Raw genomic sequence first — 24223 nt, 5'->3', positions numbered from 1 at the left:
AAGGCTGTGTTGTAAGCTGTAATCCCAGATCAAGCAATACAATCTTGCCCTCCCTTCTTCCCGTGGACGTAGATTTACTTCAGTAAATTGAACCACGTAAATTCACCGTGTCGTAATTTATTTTTACGAGCATTTATCATCATCAGAAATTCGCGGAATCATCAGAGGACAAGATTGTATTGCTTGATCTGGGATTACAGCTTACAACACAGACTTGCTATATGGTATTTTATCTCTAGAGAGCTTAACCCTTTTCTATCTGATCTAAGTTCTATTTATACATTGAACTAAGGTCGTGGTTTGCAGCCCCACTAACAAGATCGTGGGTGAGCAATAACTGCTCAATAACTGCTTCGTACCACTAAATAGATCGTGGGTATAGCGGAGGTCGTGGAGGCCTTTCATGAGTCCACTAACTCCTAGTTCGGTCGAATGCTGAGACCGAACTGCTGGACTTTACCGATCAGCTCTTGCCGATCTGAGAGGAGAGCTTGACTGGTCGGCTTTTACCGAGCTGTAGGCTGAGTCCGAACTCTTTGGTCGTGCCGAACTCTTTGGTGCCGAACAGATACTCTTTCTTGGGCTCTGGGCTGATGGGCCGTCACTGTTATTGGGCTTGTCATTAGGGTTTAGTTCGTACCCCATCACTACCCCCCCCGAAAAGCGAAGTGAATCACTTCGGCGAGGTGAGTCACTTCGGCATTCTGGATAATGGTAAGGGGGAGGCTGACGTCAGGGGACGTGCCTTGCGCGTGCCTGCATTAAATGCGACAGTAAAATCCGGCCGTTGAATCCTGAAAAGGTGGGATTCGAAACGGCGCAACGATCTCGAAATCTTTCCCGAATCTGATAAATATGCTCTTTCTTCCTCATTTGCACACTTTTGCTGTTGCGTCTTCTATACTCTTTCTCGAGAAATTTTCTTTCCGCTTTCAAGAGCTTCTTCAGACTTTCTTCACCTTCAAAAAGTAAGAAAAATGGCTTCTATTTCTCTTCGGAGTCGGGGGTAGCGGTAGGAGAGGCGGGGTAAGGGGTCTTCTGGCCGGAAAGAGTCCGGGGAGAAGACCGTAGAGTATTTCCATAGTATTTTGAGTAAGGATACTGTGGTATCCCTACCCGAAAAATACTTTTTTCCTGGGGGGAGGGCGGGTGGTACCTGACGGTGATCATAGGGCTGACTCCCCGCGGAGGGTTACGCCACCGTGTACGAGGCCTGCTTAGAATGCGGGCTTCGTTTCCCCCTCCCTTCTGCCTTTATAGATTTACTAGATTTTTTTCAGCTTCCTTAGGCCAGGTGACTCCGAACTCTTGGAGGCACTTGTCGGCCTTCGCTGCCGAACTTCGTAGGTTAGGAAGGGATTTGTCTTTGAAGGCGATCCTTAAATTCTTTCAATTTAAGAGGAAGGGGTCTTGGTTTTACTTGATCCCTGTACAGCCCTTTAGGGCCTTTTGTAAAACGAAGTGGCCGAAGTGGCAAAATCGCTTCTTCTACTATGATAGGACCGCGGCTCCTAGTTTTCCCCTGGAGAGGGCCGGAGTCCGTTATCCGTCATCCTCGGCCTGAACCGTTGGACGAGCTCGATGGCGAGCTCAACAAGATTCCCATAGTTAGGAAACAATACACGGAGTCTGAGCTCGTCAAGGGCGACGTCGTGTTCGACATCTCGTCTTCGGACGAAGAGGCCGAGGGTGAGGATTTCTCTTTATCTTTATGCTATACTGCTTTAACGAAGAAAATCTGACTTTGCTTTCTTGCTTTTTGGCAGTGTACATGTTAAATAAGGCTAGCCGCAAATCTTCGGAGTCCAGGGAGCCGGAGAGGCCGAAAACCACCAGCTCGGCGTCTGATGCCGAGAGGACTCCGAAAAGGCAAAAAACCTCTTCGGATCCGAAGAAGCCGGAGTCGACTTCGGCAAAGGGGAAGGGGGAAGGCCCAGAAGCCCCCGAGAGCGCCAGAGAAAGATGTGGTCTTGGCGCCTCCTTCGGAACATATCTGTGAGCCGTTTTTATGGCCCACGGACTTCGCCGAGGTGAATTCTCTTCTTGATTTTCTGGCCTTGCTTTTTTCCTGTATTTTTTGTGGCCCCTTTGTTGACTTTTTTCTTTATCCATTTTCAGAGGAACGATATGCTCTCCAAGCTCGTCGCCGTCGAACTCTCCAAAGCGTCCAATGACTATGCTGAGATGCAGAGGAAGTTGGCGGCTGCTTGTCATCGGGCCGAACAGGCTGAGGCTAACTTTGAGAAGGCCAGAGCTGCTAGGATTTCGGCCCAGGATGAAGCTCAGTTTGCCAAAAACCAGCTCGTCATCCAGCGAGAGCAGACGAAACGGAGGGATGCTGCCGCCGTGGCTGCCCAGGGGAGGCTCTCCGTGTTTACACGGAGAAACTCTTTTTGAGCAGCCAGTTCTCGGCCTTTGTCGGTAGTCTGGTAAGGCTAATTACCGATAAGGGCGAGCAGGGGGCCGACGTCGTGCTGCCTCTGTACAGCCGAGAGATAGCAGCTCGGCTTCAGAATCTGCCGCTCCTTGAGGAGCTCGCTTCATCCTCGGTCCTGCTTTCTGCAGACCAAGTCCGGAGTTGTCGAGCTGATCGGGACGAGAACCTGGAGGCTATCTTTGCCTCCGTGGGACCCGTTTCACCCGCTTCGACTTACAACGGAGAGGGTGAGGCCGAGCCGCTGGAGCTGGAGGCCGAAGTCGAGCGGGCCGGGCATCCGGAGAAGGAAGCCGATCAGGAGGCGGAGGCGAGGCCGGCAGTAGCCGAGGCCGAGGCTGAGGTAGCTCAGGAGAAAGAAGCTGAACCAGACCAAGGAGCCGGAGACGAAGCTGGCGGAGTATGATTTCGTCTCCCTTCTCTTAGTCTAGTTTCTTCCTTGTAAAATGGCCTTGAAGCCCTCCTAGTGTAAAAAATTTTCCTTGTGAATGAAAAATTCTCTACACTTGTCTTCGGTATAGCTTTTCGCACTCGCCTTTATTCCTGTTGTATTTTACTATCTGCTCGGTACAGCTGCCGAACTAATATAGCTGCTTTGTACTTAAGGAGATGGAGATACTTCACTGGAAACGGCTGTACTCTTCGGCTTTAGACGAAGCTGAGAAAAGAGCTATAGCCGATCAGACGAAGAATGACGAGCTTCTGGCTCGTTTAGTGAAGCTGGAGGCCGATAATAAGGACTTAGAGTCCGATAAGAAGGATCTGGAGGCCGAGCTGAATACGACCATTGCTGAGAGGACTGCGTACGAGGATTACATCCGTGTGCGCGGGGGAGTGACCATATCCGATGTTCAGAGTCGAGTTGACGAACTGTGGGAGGAATATCATGTACTCCGGAGGAACAATGCGCTGGAGAGCTCGGCTTGCCAACAAGTTGTGAAATCATTGCGGCGCTGGGCTTCTCGGTACAACATTGTTCTTTCTCGGCGCCCCTCCATAGAAAGATTCCTTCGGCATATCGTGCCAACAGATGCTCGCACTCCAGATCAAACCTCTGGTTCCCTTGTTCAAAATCCTACTCTCAGTCAACAACGAACTCCGGAACAGCCGGAAACGTCAAGACGAGAACGGGCTCAGGAGCAACCGGAATCGTCAAGACAGGGACGGACTGAAATTCGCCGAGGAGTTGTGACTATGAGCGAGCAGATCAGCAGATGCTTATTGCAGAGACTCTTCATCGCCGAGGTGTTAGGACTTCTCGGGCTCGGGGAAGAGGCGTTGGGTCGAGGATAGCATCTCGTCGACCTGCTTATTCTTCATCTGCTCGGAACAACCGAACTCGGCTTCCAGAGGATTTTGCAGATAGGTGGCTTAACTTCAGCAACCCTGGACAGTAGAATAGTCCTTGTAATAGCGTAACGCCATTTTGTAGGGTAGCTGAGTTGTATGCCGAACAAGATTTGAAAAATGAAATTTTGTTTTCGCTTCTAACACTGTATTTACAGCTTAGCGAAAAAATTTCATCGTACTTGTCCTCGGTCTTATGAAGTAAACTTCTTTGACCGGACTTGGTCCTTGGTCTTATGAAGTAACTTCTTTGACCGGACTCGTCTTTGGTCTGATGAAATAAACATCTTTGACCGGACTCGTCTTGGGTCTGATGAAATAAACATCTTTGACCGGACTCGTCTTTGGTCTGATGAAATAAACATCTTTGACCGGACTCGTCTTTGGTCTGATGAAATAAACATCTTTGACCGGACTCGTCTTTGGTCTGATGAAATAAACATCTTTGACCGGACTCGTCTTTGGTCTGATGAAATAAACATCTTTGACCAGGACTTGGTTTGTGTTCTAATTTGGCGATTTTGTCGCCGGGATCGAACTTTCCCTTGTCCTAATTCGGCGAGTTTTATCGCGTGGATCGGACTTTCCCAGTTAACCGAAGTGGTCTTATGCAGTAAACCTCTTTGACCAGACATGGTCGTCCCCGGTCTTATGAGGTAAACTTCTTTGACCGAACTTGGTCGTCCTAATTCGGCGAGGTTTATCGCGTGGATCGGACTTTCCCTTATTGCAGTTCGTTTCAGACGAAGTGCTTGTTAAGCTGAATTGCGGTCTTGTATCCTCCTTGAGAAGCTTGGACTCACAATCGTTGGCTTATTGCAGTTCGTTTCAGACGGACTGCTTGTTAAGCTGACTTGTGGTCTTATATCCTCCTTAGAAGCTTGGACTCACAATAGTCTTTAATAATCGATCTAAAAAGGGGATCAGTCTTTAAAGAACGATATACCTTGGTACCATTTGTAAGAGACGACAAGCACATAGAGACAAAACACATAGAGAAAAAAATGAAAAAGACGAAAGAAAAAAGACTTTAAACCTTTTATAAAACGACAAGTAAAAGGTACAAGTAAGAAACAAACAAATAAAAACATATACCCCTATGACCGAACTAGACACGAGACGGACTGACCGGACCTTGTCTCTTACAAGTGGAACTTCTTGAGGTTGGAGATGTGCCATGTTCGGGGTACTTGTTCTCCTGACATGTGAGTCAATTTATAAGACCCTTTGCCGAGGACTTCTGACACCCGATATGGACCCTCCCATGTGGGTTCGAGTTTGCCCAGCTTTTCTGCTCGGCTTACTTCGTTGTTTCTCAAGACGAGATCTCCCACTTGAAATTGAAGCTTTTTCACCCTTTGGTTATAATACCGGGCTACTTGCTCCTTATACTTGGCTGCTTTTATGCACGCCAATTCTCTTCTTTCTTCGGCGAGATCTAGTTCTGCTCTCAGTCCGTCGTCATTCATTTCTGAGGAGAAATTTAGAGTTCGGGGACTGGGTACGCCTGATCTCCACCGGAATTACGGCTTCAGTGCCGTACACCAGACTATACGGAGTTTCACCGTTGGAGGTTTTGGGTGTAGTTCGGTAGGACCATAGGACTTGAGGGAGATTTTCTACCCATTGTCCTTTGGCTTGTTCTAACCGAGCTTTTAACCCTTTCACCAGAATCCGGTTCGTTACTTCCGTTTGTCCGTTTGCTTGGGGATGGGAGACCGAAGTGAACCGCTGTTGAATGTTCAGCTCTTGGCACCAATTCTTGAACGTCTTGTCGGTGAGACTGAGTCCCATTATCCGAGATGAGGATGTGGGGTATGCCAAATCGGCACACTATGTTCTTCCAGACGAAGTCCAATGCCTTTGAGCTCGTTATCGTAGCTAATGGTTCAGCCTCCACCCACTTCGTGAAGTAGTCCACGGCAACGATAAGGAATTCATTTGCCGAGGAGCTTGAGGAAGTGGTCCCACTATGTCTATGCCCCATTGCATGAAAGGCCAAGGGCTTTGCATAGTGTAAGATCGGTCTGCGGCATCCTTGGGACATTTGCATGAATTTGGCACTTCGTACACTTCTTGACGAGCTGCACTGCCTCTTGTACCATGGTTGGCCAATAATATCCCCATCTCAGAACTTTTTTAGCTAAAGCTCTGGCTCCGATGTGGCTACCGCACGATCCTTCATGGACTTCTCTGAGGATGTAGTCCGTCTCTTCTGGTCCTACGCACCGCAATAACGGCTGGAGGTAAGACTTTCTAAAGAGGACTCCTTCATGAAGTTCGTACCGAAGTGCTCGGCACGTGATCTTCCGAGCTTCTCTCTTATCCTCGGGCAATTGTCCTTGATCCAGATACTGCAAGATCGGCGTCATCCAGTTCGGCGAGCTGGATACTGAATGTACCTCGGCTTCATCAATGCTTCGATGCATTAATTCTTCCGCCTTTGAGCTCGGATCTGAGGCCAACTTACTTAAGGCATCTGCTCGGCTATTTTCCGCTCTGGGAATGCGGATTATCCGCAAATAGGAGAAACTTCGGCTGATGCTTTGCGCTTTGTCCAAATACTTCTTCATTCTCTCGTCACGAGCTTCACTTGTACCCAACATGTGATTTACTATGACTTGTGAATCACAATGGACTTTGAGAGATTGACGAGCAGACTTTGCGCTAACTGGAGTCCGGCCAGGAGGGCTTCGTACTCGGCTTCATTATTAGTAGTGGGGAATAGGAAACGAAGTGAGTAGGTACCTCGTGTCCGTCGGGAGCGACAAGTAAAATACCAGCTCCACTTCCCATCTTGTTTGAAGCTCCATCTACGAATCCGCTCCAGCAGTCCGGCGGCTCTACTTCGGATTCCAAGGGCTGTGCTAGTTCGGCATTGGCAGAATTCTTCTGTTCGGCAATAACAGGAATTGCTTGATCGAACTTTGCTTCTGCAAGAAAATCTGCCAAGGCTTGTCCCTTGATGGCTTTCCGAGGTAGATATTCAATTGTGTGCTCTCCCAACTCTATAGCCCACTTGGCGATTCTGCCTGATGCTTCTGGTTTGGTCAACACTTGCCGAAGTGGCAGATCAGTTAAGACGCATACCTTGTGAGCATAGAAGTATGGCCGCAGTCTCCTTGCTGCATTTACTAATGCCAGAGCAATTTTTTCCAGAGGTTGATACCTTGTTTCTGGACCTCTTAATGCTCGGCTTGTAAAGTAGATGGGAAGCTGCTTTAGGCCTTCTTCTCGTACAAGCACCGCGCTGATGGTTTGATCCGATGCCGCTAAGTATAAGAATATTACTTCGGCTTCGGTTGGAGCAGAGAGAATAGGAAGCTCGGCTAGATAACTTTTGAGCTCGTCAAAGGCCTTTTTCTGCTCGGCTCCCCATTCGAACTTTGGTGCCTTTTTCAACACCTTGAAGAACGGCAGTTGCTTTTCGGCTGCTTGGGAAAGGAATCGATTCAGTGCGGCTAGACATCCGGTTAGCCTTTGCACGTCATGTATCGACTTCGGCATTGCCATGTTCTGAACGACTTGAACTTTTGAGGGGTTTGCCTTGAGTCCGTCCTTTGAAACCCAACAACCCAGAAACTTTCCCGAATCTACCAAAAAGGTACACTTTTGGGGATTAAGTTTGAGGTTGGCTTTCTTGAGCACGTCGAGAGTGGACTTGAGGTTGTGCTCGTACTCCGAGGTGCTTTTGCTCTTGACGACTATATCGTCAACATACACTTCGACCTCCTTTCCAATCAGGTGCCGAAAAAGCTTGTCTACCATCCTTTGATAAGTGGCTCCGGCATTCTTCAAACCGAATGGCATCTTTTTATACGCGAAAATGCCGAAATCAGTAATGAAGGCCGTTTTTGAAGCGTCAATCTCATCCATTAAAACCTGATGGTATCCTTTGTATAGATCAAGAAAACAAAAAATTTCAAAGCCTATCAGAGCTTCTACTTTTTTATCTATGTTCGGAAGGGGATAGCAATCTTTGGGACAGTGCTTATTTAGATCGGTGAAATCTATGCACATCCGCCATCCTCCTTCCTTTTTTTTGATCATGACAGGATTGGCCACCCACGAAGGATACTTCACTTCGAATAACACATCCGCCTTCAATAATTGACGGACTTCGTCATGGATGACTTGACTTCGTTCTGCCGCAAAGAGTCTTTGCTTCTGTTTTATCGGCCGGACCGAAGGATCAATATTTAAACGATGAGTGATTACCTCGGGGGGCACTCCGGTCATGTCCAACGGAGACCATGCAAAGACGTCTTTGTACTCCTTGAGGAGCTGGATGGTTTTTTCCCGAAGTAGAGGCGTTCCCGCGAAGCCGATCTTGACCGTTCTGGATGGATCATCTTCGTATAACTGAACGGTCATTGAGTTCGGCTCTGGTGTGACTTCGGTAATTTCGCTTGCCTCTGACTCCGGCTGTTGTGATTGCTATGCTTGATGATGCCGATCTGATTGCTCGGCACTTTTAAGCGCAATCTGCAGACACTCTTTTGCTCTCTTTTGATCACCTCGGATGACCGCTATCCCCTCTTTAGTGGGGAGCTTGATGGTGAGATGATAAGTAGAGCAAACGGCCCGAACTGTGTTGAGCCAGTCTCTTCCCAGGATGACGTTGTACGGGGACCGAGCTTTCACCACGAAAAACTCAATCATCGTACTGGAGCTAGTAGGCGCTTTCCCCACCGTGATCGGAAGGCTGATAATACCTTCAGGGCGGGTGTCCTCCTGGGCGAAGCTCTTCAGGGGAAGCGGAGCCGGGCTGAGCCGAGCTGGGTCCACTTCTAGTTTGTCAAAGCACTCTTTAAAAAGAATGCTGACTGACGCTCCTGTATCCACAAACACCCTGTGGATCAGTTTGTTTGCCACTCCGGCTTGGATGACAATGGCGTCTTGGTGAGGAGAGATGGCCGGGACGGGATCAGCATCCGAGAACGTAATCACTTCGTCCTGCTTCAGCCTTTTATGCGTTGGCTCTTCTCGATTGGAGCCTCTGCGCTCTGACTTCAGGGACGACTTGGTCTTCCCGGCAGGGAGAGCGTCAATAGTCAGGATTACTCCATCATATTGCGGCTCGTCATCGTCTTCGGGATCCGGCTGCCTTTTCGGATCCTGAGGAGCGCAGTTCGCACCTCTCTGCTTCTTATTCTTCTTTGACTGCTTGCTTTGGTATTTTTTCAATGTCCCTGCCCTCACAAGAACATCGATACCTGCAGCCAAGTTTCTGCACTCCTCGGTATCGTGACCGTGGTCTTGATGGTAGGAGCAGTAGTTATCCTGGGGTCGGCGCGCGGCAGATTTCGTCATCCGCTTTGGCTTTTCGAACAGGTCAGAGTGTAGTTCGAAAATTTCCGCTCTCGGCTTGTTCAGCGGTACGAACTGAGCGGGCGGCTTCTCGGGATTGAGACGGGGTCCCAATCTGTCTTGCACCGGAGTCCTTTGAATCCTTTCAAAAGGAGTTCGGCGAGGGTGTCCCTGATCGCCAAAAGGAGTTCGGCGAGGATGTCCCTGATCGCTATGATCGGGCTTCCTCCTGTCTCCTCGGGACGATGAGCTGTCTAACGACCGTTTGCGACGGTCTGCCTCATCGGCCCGGGAGTACTGGTCCGCAATGTCCCACATTTCCTGAGCTGTCTGCGGACCGCACTCAACGAGCTTCCTGTAGAGAGCTCCGGGCAGGATTCCATTTTGGAATGCCGAGATGACAAGCAGATCGTTGAGATCGTCTACTTGCAGGCATTCCTTGTGGAATCTTGTCATAAAGTCGCTGATTTTTTCGTCGCGACCTTGACGAATGGAAAGCAGCTGAGCCGAAGTGATTCGGGCTTCCGCTTTCTGAAAGAACCTCCTGTGGAAGGCATCCATTAGATCTCGGTAAGATCTGATGCTGCCCTGGGGGAGGCTATCGAACCACCTTCTCGCGTTCCCGATGAGCAGCTCGGGAAACAGCTTGCACATGTGGACCTCGTTGAGACCCTGGTTCGCCATGTTATACTGATAGCGCCCCAAGAAATCGTGAGGGTCCACGAGCCCGTCGTAAGTCATCGACGGAGTTCGGTAGTTCTGTGGTAGGGGAGTTCGGGTGATGTCGTCCGAGAACGGAGTCTTCAGTGCTCCGTACACGGCGAATCCGATATCTCGTCGGTATGGAGGAGATTGAGTTCTCCTGTGATTCCGGTACCGAGGAAGAACAGGAATATGTCGGGGTTGAAGATTCTTCTTCCTGGAGGACACGGCACTACTGCGGTAGTGACTTTCATGTCTGGATGAGGAAGGAGAATCCACCGTTTTCGTCTTCGGCTCTTGGCTCTTTTGCAGGAAGGCTAAGAACTCATCCTGCTTCTCAGCCAAGAACAGCTTGACAGCCTCATTCAAATCAGGCTGCTGGGAAGACTCAGTGGGACGATTTTTGGAGCGGCCTGTTCCTTCGCCATGAGAACTGGTGGTGGATTTATCCCTAGGCTGTTTTCCAGACCTATGGGATGGATTGGCTTCCTCCTGGTTCTCACGGGCAGGAATACGGGTACTCTGCGATCTGGTATGCATTTTTTGGGTGGAAAAAATGGATCAAAAATTCGCTTTATCACAAATTTTGTTCTCTGTTTCCCACAGACGGCGCCAGTGATGGATCCGCGAATTTCTGATGTTAGTAAAAGCTGGTAGAGAATGAAGATTATGACACAAAGAAATTACGTGGTTCGATTTACTGAGGTAAATCTACGTCCACGGGAAGAAAAGGGGGCAGAGTTGTATTGCTTGATCTGTTTTCTACAGCTTACAAATACAAACTTGCTATTTTCTATATGGTGTTTTATCTCTAGAGAGCTTAACCCTCTTCTATCTGATCTAAGTTCTATTTATATCTTGAACCAAGATCGTGGCTTGCATCACCACTAAGTCGTGGATGTCGTGTAGGTCATGGCCTAAGATCGTGGATGTAGCGTAGGTCATGGCCTACGATCGTGGCCTGAGTTGACACCACGTGGTAGTGGGTGTGTTGGACATCCTGTATGGGTCCACTAACTCCTTGTTCGGTCGAATACTGAGACCGAACTGCTTTGGTTGCCGATCTGAGAGTAGAGCTTGATGCCGACCTGAGAGCAGAGCTTGATTGGATGGCTTTTACCGAGCTGTAGGCTGAGGCCGAACTCTTTGGTAATGCCGAACTCATACTCCTGCTTTGGTTGCCGACCTGAGAGCAGAGCTTGATAGGTTGGCTTTTACCGAGCTGTAGGCTGAGGCCGAACTCTTTGGTAATGCCGAACTCATACTCTTCCTTGGGCTGATGGGCCGTCATTGCTGTTGGGCTTGTTTAGTACGCACCCCATCACCGCCCCAGTTCAAAAGCTCTCCCTTCTGCGAAAATCCGATGCCGTTGGCAATCCCCGACCACAAGACGGACCCGAGTATCACAACCGAAGCCACAACTCCCGTGGCCGAAACATACGCAAGGCTCCTCATGTCGTCTATCCAAACAGTCGGCGCCATCACGGCCGCCACCGCCAGCACTAGAGCCGTTCTCCCACCGACAACGGCGCCGCACAAGTGCAGCTCCACGTCCGGCAGCAAGGTGGAAAGATTGTCCCCAGCAAGGATGAGGAAGCCAGTGGCTACCATGAAGAGCTCCACGTTCATGAACACGGACACCACCGCTCTCCCTTTACCTCCGAAAGCCCTCTCCCCGACATCCGGGTAGCTTCTGATCTTGTCGTCGGCGTCCATGCACCGTTTGATCAGTAATCCGGTGTAGAACGTCGCCGACGCTATGATCAGAAGCAGGATTAGGCTCAACCATCCGCCCGAAGATAGGGCGAACGGAATCGACAAAATTTCAACTCCTGAAACATTAAAAAAACAATATATAAACGGTTCATTTCTAAATTAATTGGTGTTTGAGATTATTAAAAAAACAAAGGACCTGAGAGAGAGTTCAATCCGTTGAAAGTTGTCTTGAAGAAGGAGGTTGTTGTTGGAATAATGGGATCGATTTCTTCTCCTTTTGAGAGATGGCAGTATTGGTTTGTGTCTGTGTAATAATCCACCAACAAAGATAGAGACACCTCAGTTGGTTGTTTGGCTTCCTGCATTTTTGGTTTTTGAAACATGGGATAGGATGTTCGTTTCGTGTCTTCTTCGTATATATACACATTTTTTGCTTGTTGTTTACATCAGTTATTGTAATTTCGGTTGAAAAGTAAGACGAAGCATAAGGTAATTTTCCCACGTTTTCTTTTTCTTCTTTTCTCTTTTGGCGCTTTTACACCTCACGTTTTCATTTCCTACTATTGTATAGTTGTCGTTATCTTCTGTTCTCTTTTTGCGCTATTACACACTCATGTTTTTTCCTTTCCTATTGTGTAGTTGTGGGACCAAATATAATTAGAGCCATCCAGCAAAATATATTTAATCCAAGTCGAGACTAGGTTGAATTTATATACTAGTCCATCCGCTGCCGTTCGGAGTTCATTTCTTGATGGCACGGATTTTCAAAAAATATAAAAAAGGTGGAAAAATGTTAGTGAAATATGGATTTCACTTATATTTCATTTGTCCCTCAAAAATATACACTATTTCCTTTTTAGTACGTCCACAAGAATATGCACTGTTTAATTTTGGAAAGTTTTTTCACTCTAATGAGGTGAGACTCATTCTCCACTAACAATACTTTATTTACTTTTTCTCTCTACCTCTCTCTTACTTTACCAATTTTACATTAAAATCAGTGCCGACCCCAAAGTGCATATTCTTTGGGGACAGAGGAAGTATATATTAAGTTTAAATAAAATGTGAGTGGAATGAGTTAGTGGAATGTATGACCGTATTACTGTTTATAGAAAACATGAATCGGACTCCTATTCGCGGACGGACTAAAATGAAAAAATCGAGACTCCTATTCGCAAACGAAAGGAGTAACTATTATGATAAATTTCACTTATTGTATGAACATAAAAGTGTTTTTGTATTGATGTCCCAACATAAGTATAATAAAAAGGTTTAATTTTAAGCATGAGCAATTGAATTCTTTTTGTCTTTTTAGTCTGTATTATCTATAAAATGTGAATAAATAAAATTCAAAGCATAAGGTGAAAATTGCAATTTTATTGATAATAAATACGAACAAGACTAAAAGTTACAACTTACAACATATAACGATTACAATTTACTTATAAAAATTAATAAACAATACTTAAAGTTAGACCTTTTAATTTTTAAAATGCCAATACTTAATGTTTGATTTGAGCCTTTAATTTGAAAGAGAGTGTATTGGATATTCAGATTATTCTCTTTTATAGTTACACATTTTTGGATGTGTTACTATTTCTTTCAATATGGGATAAAAGCCATTATTTATAACTATATGATAGATCTCTCATCATTCTTTGTCTATATTAGTACTCTATCTACTATTATTATAATTTAACTACAAATATTATTATATAAATTATTATTCATTAGTTCTTTATCATTATCGATTTGCTTATGTGTCACGGCCGCCCTTACTAAGGATAGTAAAGACGGGGAAATCGTGACTAGGGGAGGAACTAAGAAGCGGGGAAGAAATTGGGGAAACAATAAAAGACAACATTTAACTCAAAACTTAACTAAACTTCAAAAGGAATATTTCATACTATTAATTAGTCAAACAGCGGAAATAATATCTCAAAGTAATTAATGTCATAAAAACAGTTTAGGGTAAAGCGGAAGACTTTAGAAAAAAGAATCAAAACAAGACAACGGAATAAAGGTGTCTAGAGAGTGAAGGGATAACGGCCATGTATGACGACACGACGCATCCGGAAATTATCAACGCTGGACTCAACATTCGCCGCAACATCACCACTCAACTTGCACATAGGGAAAACACATGCAGGGCTAAGTACCTCTGTCACGGCCACCCTTACTAAGGATAGTAAAGACAGGAAAATCGTGACTAGGGGAGGAACTAAGAAGCGGGGAAGAAATGGGGGAAACAATAAAAGACAACATTTAACTCAAAACTTAACTAAACTTTAAAAGGAATATTTCATACTATTAATTAGTCAAACAACGGAAATAATATCTCAAAGTAATTAATGTCATAAAAACAGTTTAGGGTAAACCGGAAGACTTTAGAAAAACGAATCAAAACAAGACAACGGAATAAAGGTGTCTAGAGAGTCATGGGATAACGCCCATGTATGACGACACGACGCATCCGAAAATTATCAAGGCTCGACTCAACATCTGCCGCAACATCACCACTCAACCTGCACATAGGGAAAACACATGCAGGGCTGAGTACTTAATATACTCAGTGGACTTATGCCAAAAACAGTTGATAATAGTTATGTCATCCATACAACAGTGAACTCGAGTTTTAACTTGAGAAAAAAAAATAATCGAGAACACACAAAACAATATCATAGACTGGCCAGTCAAAACAATCACCTCCTTTTCTCAACATCCAATCAACCACAACCTCTTACAATAGTCCGACGAAAGTGTTGCCACACTATTCACCCACGAGACCGGCCGACTGTAAGGACGGCTCACTCGTGTACACTAGCCTGATAGGGTTTGCGGCCCTACTCAGACCCGAATTCGTTTAACATAGCCCTATAGCCTAATGGAGCGAACTCACAAACTAGGCATCAGGCAACAATCTCATCATCAAATAAACATGGCATGATATAACAATTTAAACCACCTTTATTACACCATAATTATGCTTTTGAAAGTGTAAAAAAGTTTCAGTAAAAGAAAGCCCACCTCTCTTGCTTATAATTCACAGTTCACAACTTTATCACAACTCTTGCTTCTTCGTACTCACGGACGCACAATAACCCTTGTCAACAACATAAGCACATAACACAATCAATTTTCCACCAACACATTAATCATGCATGCCCTATCGTTCCTTTCATCATTTTCTTATATTGCCCATCATAATCGTTCACAATCATAAAAAAAATTATCACTTTAGCATACATCAACATGCAACACCTAACCACTTCACAGGATCAGATCCTTAATCATACATGTATCATGCACTTCATTCAAAACTTTTCAACAAGGACTATTATAGCAAAACATAAATCTGGCGGAACAGCGCAGTCCCTTTGTAAAAATCATTAAAATTTTATCCGATATCATTTGAAGCTAAAATTTGGTCAACACACTGTAGACATATAAGGGTTTATCTAGTTAAAAATTCGCACCAAAATCATATCTTTTGATCGCTCAAACCAAAGTCGAATCTCACTGAACTGTTACATAGCAAACCAAAATTCTGGCAGGACGGCGCAGTTCAATTGTAAAACTCATTAAAATTTCATCCGTCATCGATTAAAGCTGAAATTTGGACACATTACAGAAGACATCTAAAACCTCATACAGTTAAAAATTCGTGCCAAAATAAGATCGTTTGATTGGTCTAATAGTCATCGGAACCTACTGCCCGCACACAATAGTTTTCATGCTCAACACCCACAAACCTTAGTTTGTCTATTATACTTCCACACATACATATTCATGCTTCCAAATACACATTCATGCTTCCCAAAAACAGATTCACAACCAGGCCTTCCTAATCACACATAATATTCACAATTGATACATCCACACGCATACACACACACATACACACACACACCCTCATACATTCATAATCTTGTGCAAAACCTCCTTCCGAACCATTTAGTTCTTAGATTTACAATTCTCCACTCAACTATATGCATGGGGGTTCAAAATTACAGATTAAATGGTAAGAATGAGAAAGATGGATCAAAACATACCTTTCCCTTGGAGAACAATCGGTAGAAACGACGAGGGGTTTAATTCTTCAATGGATCTTAAGTTTGTTAGGGTTTTGTATACTATAAATCACCTTTCAACTGATTGCATACTGTAAAACTCTAATGGTTATTTTCCAATAAATGCAACAGATTATTTTTGTCATAATGTTGTTATGTTTTACATTTAATGGTTGTTTATTACATATTTAAATGTATGAGCAAACGTAACAAAGTCTAAGCCTTTATTTTAGTAGACCTGTTGTGGGCGTCGTCCAATTTAAGGTAACAAGGTCAGTTCTAAACAAAGCAAAATAAGAATTTCACAACCTAGATAGGCCTAGACTACCTATCGCGAAAGGTTGCAATGTCAGTCCAATTATTTCTAAACCTTATTAAAATAAGATGGCGTTGGTGTGGTATAACACTGAATGGATCTAACAGCAAGACGAGTCTTTATGCTATCTACTGAAAGACGAGGTCTTGATAATTAATTTCTTAATCAATGTACGTTAGCATTGAGCATACGATATTGAGTATCCACTACTTTGACTTACCAAAGGTGCGGATTATTAGAAGCAGCCACTACAGAAGTAATATTGCACTGCCTTTCCAAATCCAAAATTACAAGTATTCCGGGTTTCTTTTATTCGCGTTCAATTTATTTCCCGTGCTTAAGATAGAAACATCCATTAATTAATTATTGTCTGCTATGGACTTAATTAATTAACATATTTTATTCTCCAAGAGTGGACTCAGCAAGAAACTCTTATTTATTATTCATAGAGTAATCAAACTCCAACTAGCTAGGTTTCGAATAATAAAACCTCATTTCGAGCTCCTCTTGTGGATGTTATCAAACGAGACTCTCCTCGCGCACGTTTCAACATAATAGCAATCCTAGCACCTATAGATAATGATCACCACTACCCAACATACCTGGATCGTTGGATTACGAAAAACCCGCACCTTTGGTAAGTCAAAGTAGTGGATACTCAATATCGTATGCTCAATGCTAACGTACATTGATTAAGAAATTAATTATCAAGACCTCGTCTTTCAGTAGATAGCATAAAGACTCGTCTTGCTGTTAGATCCATTCAGTGTTATACCACACCAACGTCATCTTATTTCAATAAGGTTTAGAAATAATCAGACTGACATTGCAACCTTTCGCGATAGGTAGTCTAGGCCTATCTAGGTTGTGAAATTCTTATTTTTCTTTGTTTAGAACTGACCGTGTTACCTTAAATTGGACGACGCCCACAACCGGTCTACTAAAACAATGACTTAGACTTTGTTACGTTTGCTCATACATTTAAATATGCAATAAACAATCATTAAATGTAAAACATAACAACATTATAACAAAAATAATCTGTTGCATTTATTGGAAAATAACCATTAGAGTTTTACAGTATGCAATCACTCGAAAGATAATTTCTAGTATACAAAACCCTAACAATCTCCTACTTATACTCAAAACAGCTTTCGAGTATACAAAATGGTAGTGCACACGTCTAAATTTCTCCCACTTATACTGAAAGCGAGTTGAGGTCTTGAATGAGTCGAACTCCCATCCCTTCAACGTGGCAGTCGAACGGTTTCACCGCCAAAGCCTTTGTAAAAGGATCTGCCAGGTTGTTCTCTGACGCAATCTTGACCACTTTTATGTCTCCTCTCTGCACTATATCTCTAATGATATGATACTTCCGCTCTATGTGTTTGCTCGCTTTGTGAGCTCTTGGTTCTTTCGAGTTTGCCACAGCACTAGAATTGTCACAATAAATGGTGATACTCATGGGCAGATTCGAAACCACACCTAAATCCATAAGGAAGTTCTTGAACCATACAGCCTCTTTTGCAGCCTCCGAAACGGCCACATACTCGGTTTCCATGGTCGAGTCCGCGATGCATTTCTGCTTCACACTCTTCCAAATTACGGTTCCACCTCCTAAGGTGAACACATATCCTGAAGTAGATTTTCTCGAGTCCTGATCAGCTTGAAAGTCTGAGTCAGTATATCCCAAAGGACAGAGCTCGGCTGCATTGTAAACTAGAGCATAGTCCTTAGTCCGTTTAAGGTACTTGAGCATGTTCTTTACGGCAGTCCAATGTCCTTGGCCCGCATTCGACTGATATCTTGCCACCATGCCAACAGCAAAGCAAATATCAGGTCTAGTACAAAGCATAGCATACATGAGACTTCCAACAGCCGAAGCATATGGAATCCTTCTCATTTCCTGTATCTCAGACGGCGTTTTAGAGCACATCTCTTGAGATAAATGGATGCCATGTCTAAAAGGTAAGAAACCTTTCTTGGCATCCTGCATGCTAAAACGACTAAGTACTGTTTCGATGTAAGATTCTTGAGATAAGCACAACATCTTCTTCTCTCGATTCCGAAGAACCTTGATCCCGAGGATGTGTCCCGCATTTCCCATATCCTTCATCACGAACTGGTTTGATAACCATGTTCGAACTGATGACAACATCTTTTTATTCTTTCCAATTAGAAGAATGTCATCTACATATAAAACTAAGAACACTATATTCCCCTTATCAACTTTCTTATACACGCAGCTTTCACTTGGGCACTTTTCGAATCCAAACTTCCAAACAGTTTGATCGAAACATTGGTTCCACGATCTAGATGCTTGCTTGAGTCCATAAATAGCCTTCTTAAGCTTCCAAACCATGTGTTCTTTGGCCTTTATGGCATATCCTTCGGGTTGTTCCATGTAGATGGTCTCCTCAAGACTGCCGTTTAGAAACGCAGTCTTAACATCTATCTGCCATACATCCCAATCCATATAAGCTGCAATACACAACAGTATCTGGATCGATTTGAGCATGGCCACTGGGGTGAAGGTCTCGTCATAATCGATGCCTTCCTTTTGGGTATACCCCTTGGCCACTAGTCTTGCTTTGAAGACTTTAACTCGTCCATCGGGTCCACGTTTACGTTTATATATCCACTTGCTCCCAATGGCAGTACAGCCTTCGGGTAGGACGGACAAATCGTAGACGTCTTTGTCTATCATAGATTGTAGTTCTGAATCAATTGCTTTCACCAATTGGCAATGATCGACATCTGCCAGCGCCTCCACAAAGCTCCAGGGATCTAATACATTGCTGTCCGAGGAGTGATCCATAGATTCTCCCAAACCAATGTATCTGTCGGGCTCATGTGAGACCCTCCCACTGCGGCGCGGCACTACAATAGTTTGAGTAGAAGTTGAAGTTTCGGAAATTGTTTGTACACTTGGTACTTGTTCTTGGTTAATGGAACTTGTGACAGAAGTTAACTCATCAAGAGCCACTTCACTGCTGGGTTTATGATTCATTACATAGTCTTCCTCTAAGAATGTCGCGTGAATACTCACAATGACTTTCTTGTCTTGGAGGCTAAAGAATCCATAGCGTTTCGTCCCTCTAGGGTACCCTATAAACAAACATACCTCTGTCCTAGATCCTAGCTTAGTTGGATTCTTTTCCAATACATGAGTCGGGCAACCCCAAACCTTGAGATGTACTAGATTGGGCTTACGCCCAGTCCACAACTCATATGGAGTTTTAGGTACGGATTTCGATGGTAAATTGTCTAAAATGTGACTTACAGAAAGCAAGGCATGTCCCCAAAACGAAATAGGCAGACGTGCATAACTCATCATCGATCGAACCATGTTTAACAAGGTCATGTTCCTTCTTTCAGCCACACCGTTCTGCTGGGGCATGCCCGGCGCAGTCAGTTGGGATTCAATTCCCGACTCCGATAAGTAGTCCAAAAATTCGGCACTGAGGTATTCGCCTCCACGATCAGATCGTAGGCATTTGATATTTTTTCCATGATACTTCTCCACAAGAGTCTTAAAGTCTTTAAACTTGTCAAAAGACTCTGACTTGTGACGCATCAAATAGACATATCCAATTTTCGAGAAGTCATCAATAAATGTGATGAAGTATCGAAAACCACCTCTTGCCTCAGTAGACATTGGTCCACATACATCGGAATGAACGAGCTCAAGTACTTCCTTGGCCCTATTGCCCTTAGCCTTAAAAGGCCTCTTGGTCATCTTGCCTTCTAAGCATGACTCACACTTATGAAAAGGTTCCTCCTCTAGACCTTTGATAAGATCTTGTTGAACAAGAGAATGGATCCTCCTTTCATTGGCATGACCAAGTCTAAGGTGCAACAAGTACGTTTCGTTCATTGAACTTGAAGGTTCCTTTCGTTTCTTTGAAATTTTCGATGTTGTATTGAGTTCTTATTTGCGATTATTAAACTGTGTAGAATTGATTGTGTACAGATTGTTTTCCATGATACCACGACAGATATAAAAACCATCTTTCTTAATAACGTAGTTGTCATTAAAAGAAATCGAATATCCATCATAAACCAATTTAGAAACTGAAATTAAATTTCTTCTAAAAGAAGGTATCAACAAAACATTCTTCAAAATCAAAAATCTATCACTACTAAAACGCAAATAAATGTCTCCCACTGCAACGGCCGCCACTTTGGTAGCATCGCCCAGCTGGACTTCGATTTCACGATCATGTAGCCGTCTTGTCACTTGCATTAAGTCAGGATCAAAACAAATATTATCAGTGGCTCTTGTGTCAATAACCCAAGTGCAAATTGATGTCGAAGTCAAACAAGACTCGACAACTAGAGCCTGGTGCATACCTGTAGCCTTGCCCCGTTTAGGACAGTCTGGCTTCCAATGCCCCTTCTCTCCACACTTGAAACACTTCCCCGTGGGCTTCTTGTTAGCCATCTTCTTCTTCTTTCCCTTAGCTATCTTGGCCAGTCCTGAGTTCGGTGCCTGCCTTTTTCCTTTGCTAGGCTTTAAGCCAGAGGAACGAGGCGCTGAAATCATCATGGCCGCCTTAGCTTGGACCATAAGGTCCTCTGCCGACTGAAGTTCAGTCAACAGCTCTGCCAAGGTATAATTCCTTTTGTTCATCTCGAAGTTGAGCTTGAACTGTTGGAAGCTAGGGGGAAGACTTTGAAGGATGATAGTCACCTGGGACTCGGGATCGATGGTCCCTCCCAAGACCTCAATTTGGTTGAGGTGGCCCATCATCTCGAGGACGTGATCCCTCACAGTGAGCCTTCCTTCATTGTCTTCAACATGATACTCCGAAAGGCTTGAGATTTAGCCGTTCGATTTTGAGTACCAAAAAGATTTTTGAGATTCTTCATAATCTCGGCGGCTGTTTCCATGGCTGAATGCTGATGCTTGAGTACCGAAGACATAGAAGCCAACATGTAGCACTTAGCCATCTCATTCGCCTTAGCGTTAGCCGGCGGCACTGGAGGTCGCGGGGTGGTGAGCACAAAGATGTACTCATCTGCTGTGAGAACGATGTCCAAATTTTATTTCCATTCTATGTAATTTTGGCCCTCGAGTTTATTTTCTTTGAGAATTGCGGAAAGATGATTCAACGACATATTGACGATTTGATTTGCACTGCAAAACAGAATATTTTACTATTGTCATAAACTTATGTAAGAAGTTTGATTAGATTAACCATAAAACTTTTCAAAATCTTACAACTGTAAAATTAAAATTTTGTACCCTCCAAAGGAAGTCAATACGCATTAAAATCTTACAATTTTACTGGTCACAACACCGACGAATAGTCCAGAGACCACAGAGTGGCATGGCCGCCTAATGTTGCCTAAGCATGACCATCTCTTTAGCATTACAGAGTCTCATTTCTACAACACACTCCCATAACAATGCTCATGTGCTGCTAACAAGATCAAGCTATCTCATAAATCCTATGTGAACTTCTGAATCTCGCAGTTTCTTAGGATTATTGTCCCCACAGAGCAGGTGGCGATAATATTGGAAACTACATTCTAGTTCATACTATTTATATTTGAGAAGTCCGCCCTCATGAACTTGCTATTTCCTTAGGATTATTGTCCCCACAGAGCAGGTGGCGATAATATTAGAAAAAGGCTTCATAAATTGAAGACCAATTGATGGAGACCATATACAAACGTTGAGTTCGTAATTATAGCTTAGATATTTTGGATTATGGTTTTACTTTAATTATCCTTAGCCTTGAGGCAGTTTAAGGCTTAATTAAATTTTGTTGGTATTTAATCTACTGGATAATTAAATCTTTAGATTAATGTTGTTATCTTCCTGTAGGAAATTGTTGATCTAGAATTTTATTCTCATTCATGTCTACTATAGGGTATATCTAAAATAAACAAATTATTTAATCCTTAATAAGACATGAAAAATAAATTTAAATTATTTCCTTGTTCAAGATTAGGAAGAGGTATTTTATTATTTAATGTATTCATACATATCTATCCTTATTAGGATCTTAGATATATAAAATTTTAGGAACCTATTAAATTATTCTCATCCATATCATCTAGGAATAAAATAATCATTATTTATTTCCATAGATATAGATAATAATAAAAATATTCCTTAAATCTAGATAAATATTAGGAAACTATTAAATTATTCTCATCTATATCATCTAGGAATAAAATAATATTATTTATTTCCATAGATATAGATAATAATAAAAATATTCCTAAAATCTAGATAAATTTTCCAAAAAGATTTTATTTCCATTAAATAATAATATTTTAATGATATCTTTTAATAAAATAATCAAATAATCATTAAAATAATCATTCATCGTTATCTCATTGCACGAGGTTCGTACGAACGATGAACGACGAATATCCAACGAGTTCGTCATCGGAACACGACGCACGCAGCGTCTCGGCCACAGGCGCGCAGGTGGCACGCCAGCGTCTCGGCCCGTCGAGCCTTCAGGTGTCGTCGCGTCTCGGCCAGCTGCGAGCGCCCGTCTCGGTCGTGTCGACCGTCGGGTGCCTACGCTCCTCGGCCGTCTCGGTACGTCGGGTGACGCGGTCCTCAGCCAGGAGGTTGCGCGGTGGTGCGGCTCCTCTCAGCCAGTGGCTCGTCGCCCGTCGCGGCCTGTCCAAGCCACGATGCTCCCACTGCCTAGGCACACGGTGCGCGATACCGCGCGTCCGTCTCGGCCAGCGGCTCGGAGCCCGTCTCGGTCCTTCCACCTAAGGATTGGCCTGGTGTCACGCGGTGTCTCGGTGGTTCTCGGACGAACCACCACTCCGCGTGTGGCACCACCTCGTTGATCTCGACCCGAGTTGCGTCTGGGGAGTGTGGTCTCGGCCGGCGATGCGCACGAGCCCCACTCGTCTGCGCGTCACCCCGTGATCACGGCTCCCGGCTCCCACTGTCTCGACATCCCTACCTCGATCGCACGTGGTGCGTTCGAGCAATTCGAGTTCTTTGATTCGATATTTCTTGAGTTCATCATGCATAAAATTAAAACATGCTTTAGCATATAAAATCCCTAAAACATGCTTACTACGGAATTAGCCAGTTTACCTCGTAGATTCAATCAAGAATCGACGATGGCTTGCTCCGTCTCCATGTGAAAATCTTCAATACTAGACCTCGGATCTTCTGACTGGTGTCCCGGACTATACGCTGATATTTGTGTGGGCAAATCTCACCAACGTACTAGGACTCGAATAATGGAAGACAGAAACTGCTCACGGAGGAAGCTCAAATTTCGAGCTCTCTCCTTCTAGAGGGGGACGAAAATTTTATGTATTCAAAAGTCTATTTTCTGTCTCCTTTATTCTCCTATTTATATAAGTCACATATTGGGCACAGTCAGGGATCTAAGGAAGAATTTGGATCAGGCCTCACCCAATTAGCTTTTCACTAATTAAATTGAACCCACAATTTAATATAAGCTTATATTGGAATATTAGAAGCAGCCACTACAGAAGTAATATTGCACTGCCTTTCCAAATCCAAAATTACAAGTATTCCGGGTTTCTTTTATTCGCGTTCAATTTATTTCCCGTGCTTAAGATAGAAACATCCATTAATTAATTATTGTCTGCTATGGACTTAATTAATTAACATATTTTATTCTCCAAGAGTGGACTCAGCAAGAAACTCTTATTTATTATTCATAGAGTAATCAAACTCCAACTAGCTAGGTTTCGAATAATAAAACCTCATTTCGAGCTCCTCTTGTGGATGTTATCAAACGAGACTCTCCTCGCGCACGTTTCAACATAATAGCAATCCTAGCACCTATAGATAATGATCACCACTACCCAACATACCTGGATCGTTGGATTACGAAAAACCCGCACCTTTGGTAAGTCAAAGTAGTGGATACTCAATATCGTATGCTCAATGCTAACGTACATTGATTAAGAAATTAATTATCAAGACCTCGTCTTTCAGTAGATAGCATAAAGACTCGTCTTGCTGTTAGATCCATTCAGTGTTATACCACACCAACGTCATCTTATTTCAATAAGGTTTAGAAATAATCAGACTGACATTGCAACCTTTCGCGATAGGTAGTCTAGGCCTATCTAGGTTGTGAAATTCTTATTTTTCTTTGTTTAGAACTGACCGTGTTACCTTAAATTGGACGACGCCCACAACCGGTCTACTAAAACAATGACTTAGACTTTGTTACGTTTGCTCATACATTTAAATATGCAATAAACAACCATTAAATGTAAAACATAACAACATTATGACAAAAATAATCTATTGCATTTATTGGAAAATAACCATTAGAGTTTTACATTATACAATCACTC

At 43.7% G+C, this 24223-nt stretch overlaps 1 protein-coding gene across 1 annotated transcript in view; it reads right to left on the bottom strand.

Moving 5' to 3' along the window:
* Positions 1-11880, bottom strand: part of LOC121755009 (amino acid transporter AVT1I-like) — a 23729-nt gene extending 11849 nt beyond the window's left edge. Inside the window, exons 1-2 of the mRNA XM_042150295.1 lie at positions 11706-11880; positions 11122-11625 (exon numbers count right to left, since the gene is read on the bottom strand). Coding sequence (XP_042006229.1) covers positions 11122-11625; positions 11706-11874 — 673 coding nt within the window. The 5' untranslated portion in view covers positions 11875-11880. The remainder of the gene's footprint in view (positions 1-11121; positions 11626-11705) is intronic.
* Positions 11881-24223: the final 12343 nt, after the last annotated feature.

This window comes from Salvia splendens, chromosome 11 (assembly GCF_004379255.2).
Source record: "Salvia splendens isolate huo1 chromosome 11, SspV2, whole genome shotgun sequence".
In the NCBI taxonomy this organism is placed as follows: domain Eukaryota; kingdom Viridiplantae; phylum Streptophyta; class Magnoliopsida; order Lamiales; family Lamiaceae; genus Salvia; species Salvia splendens.
This window is presented reverse-complemented; position numbering and strand designations above follow the sequence as displayed.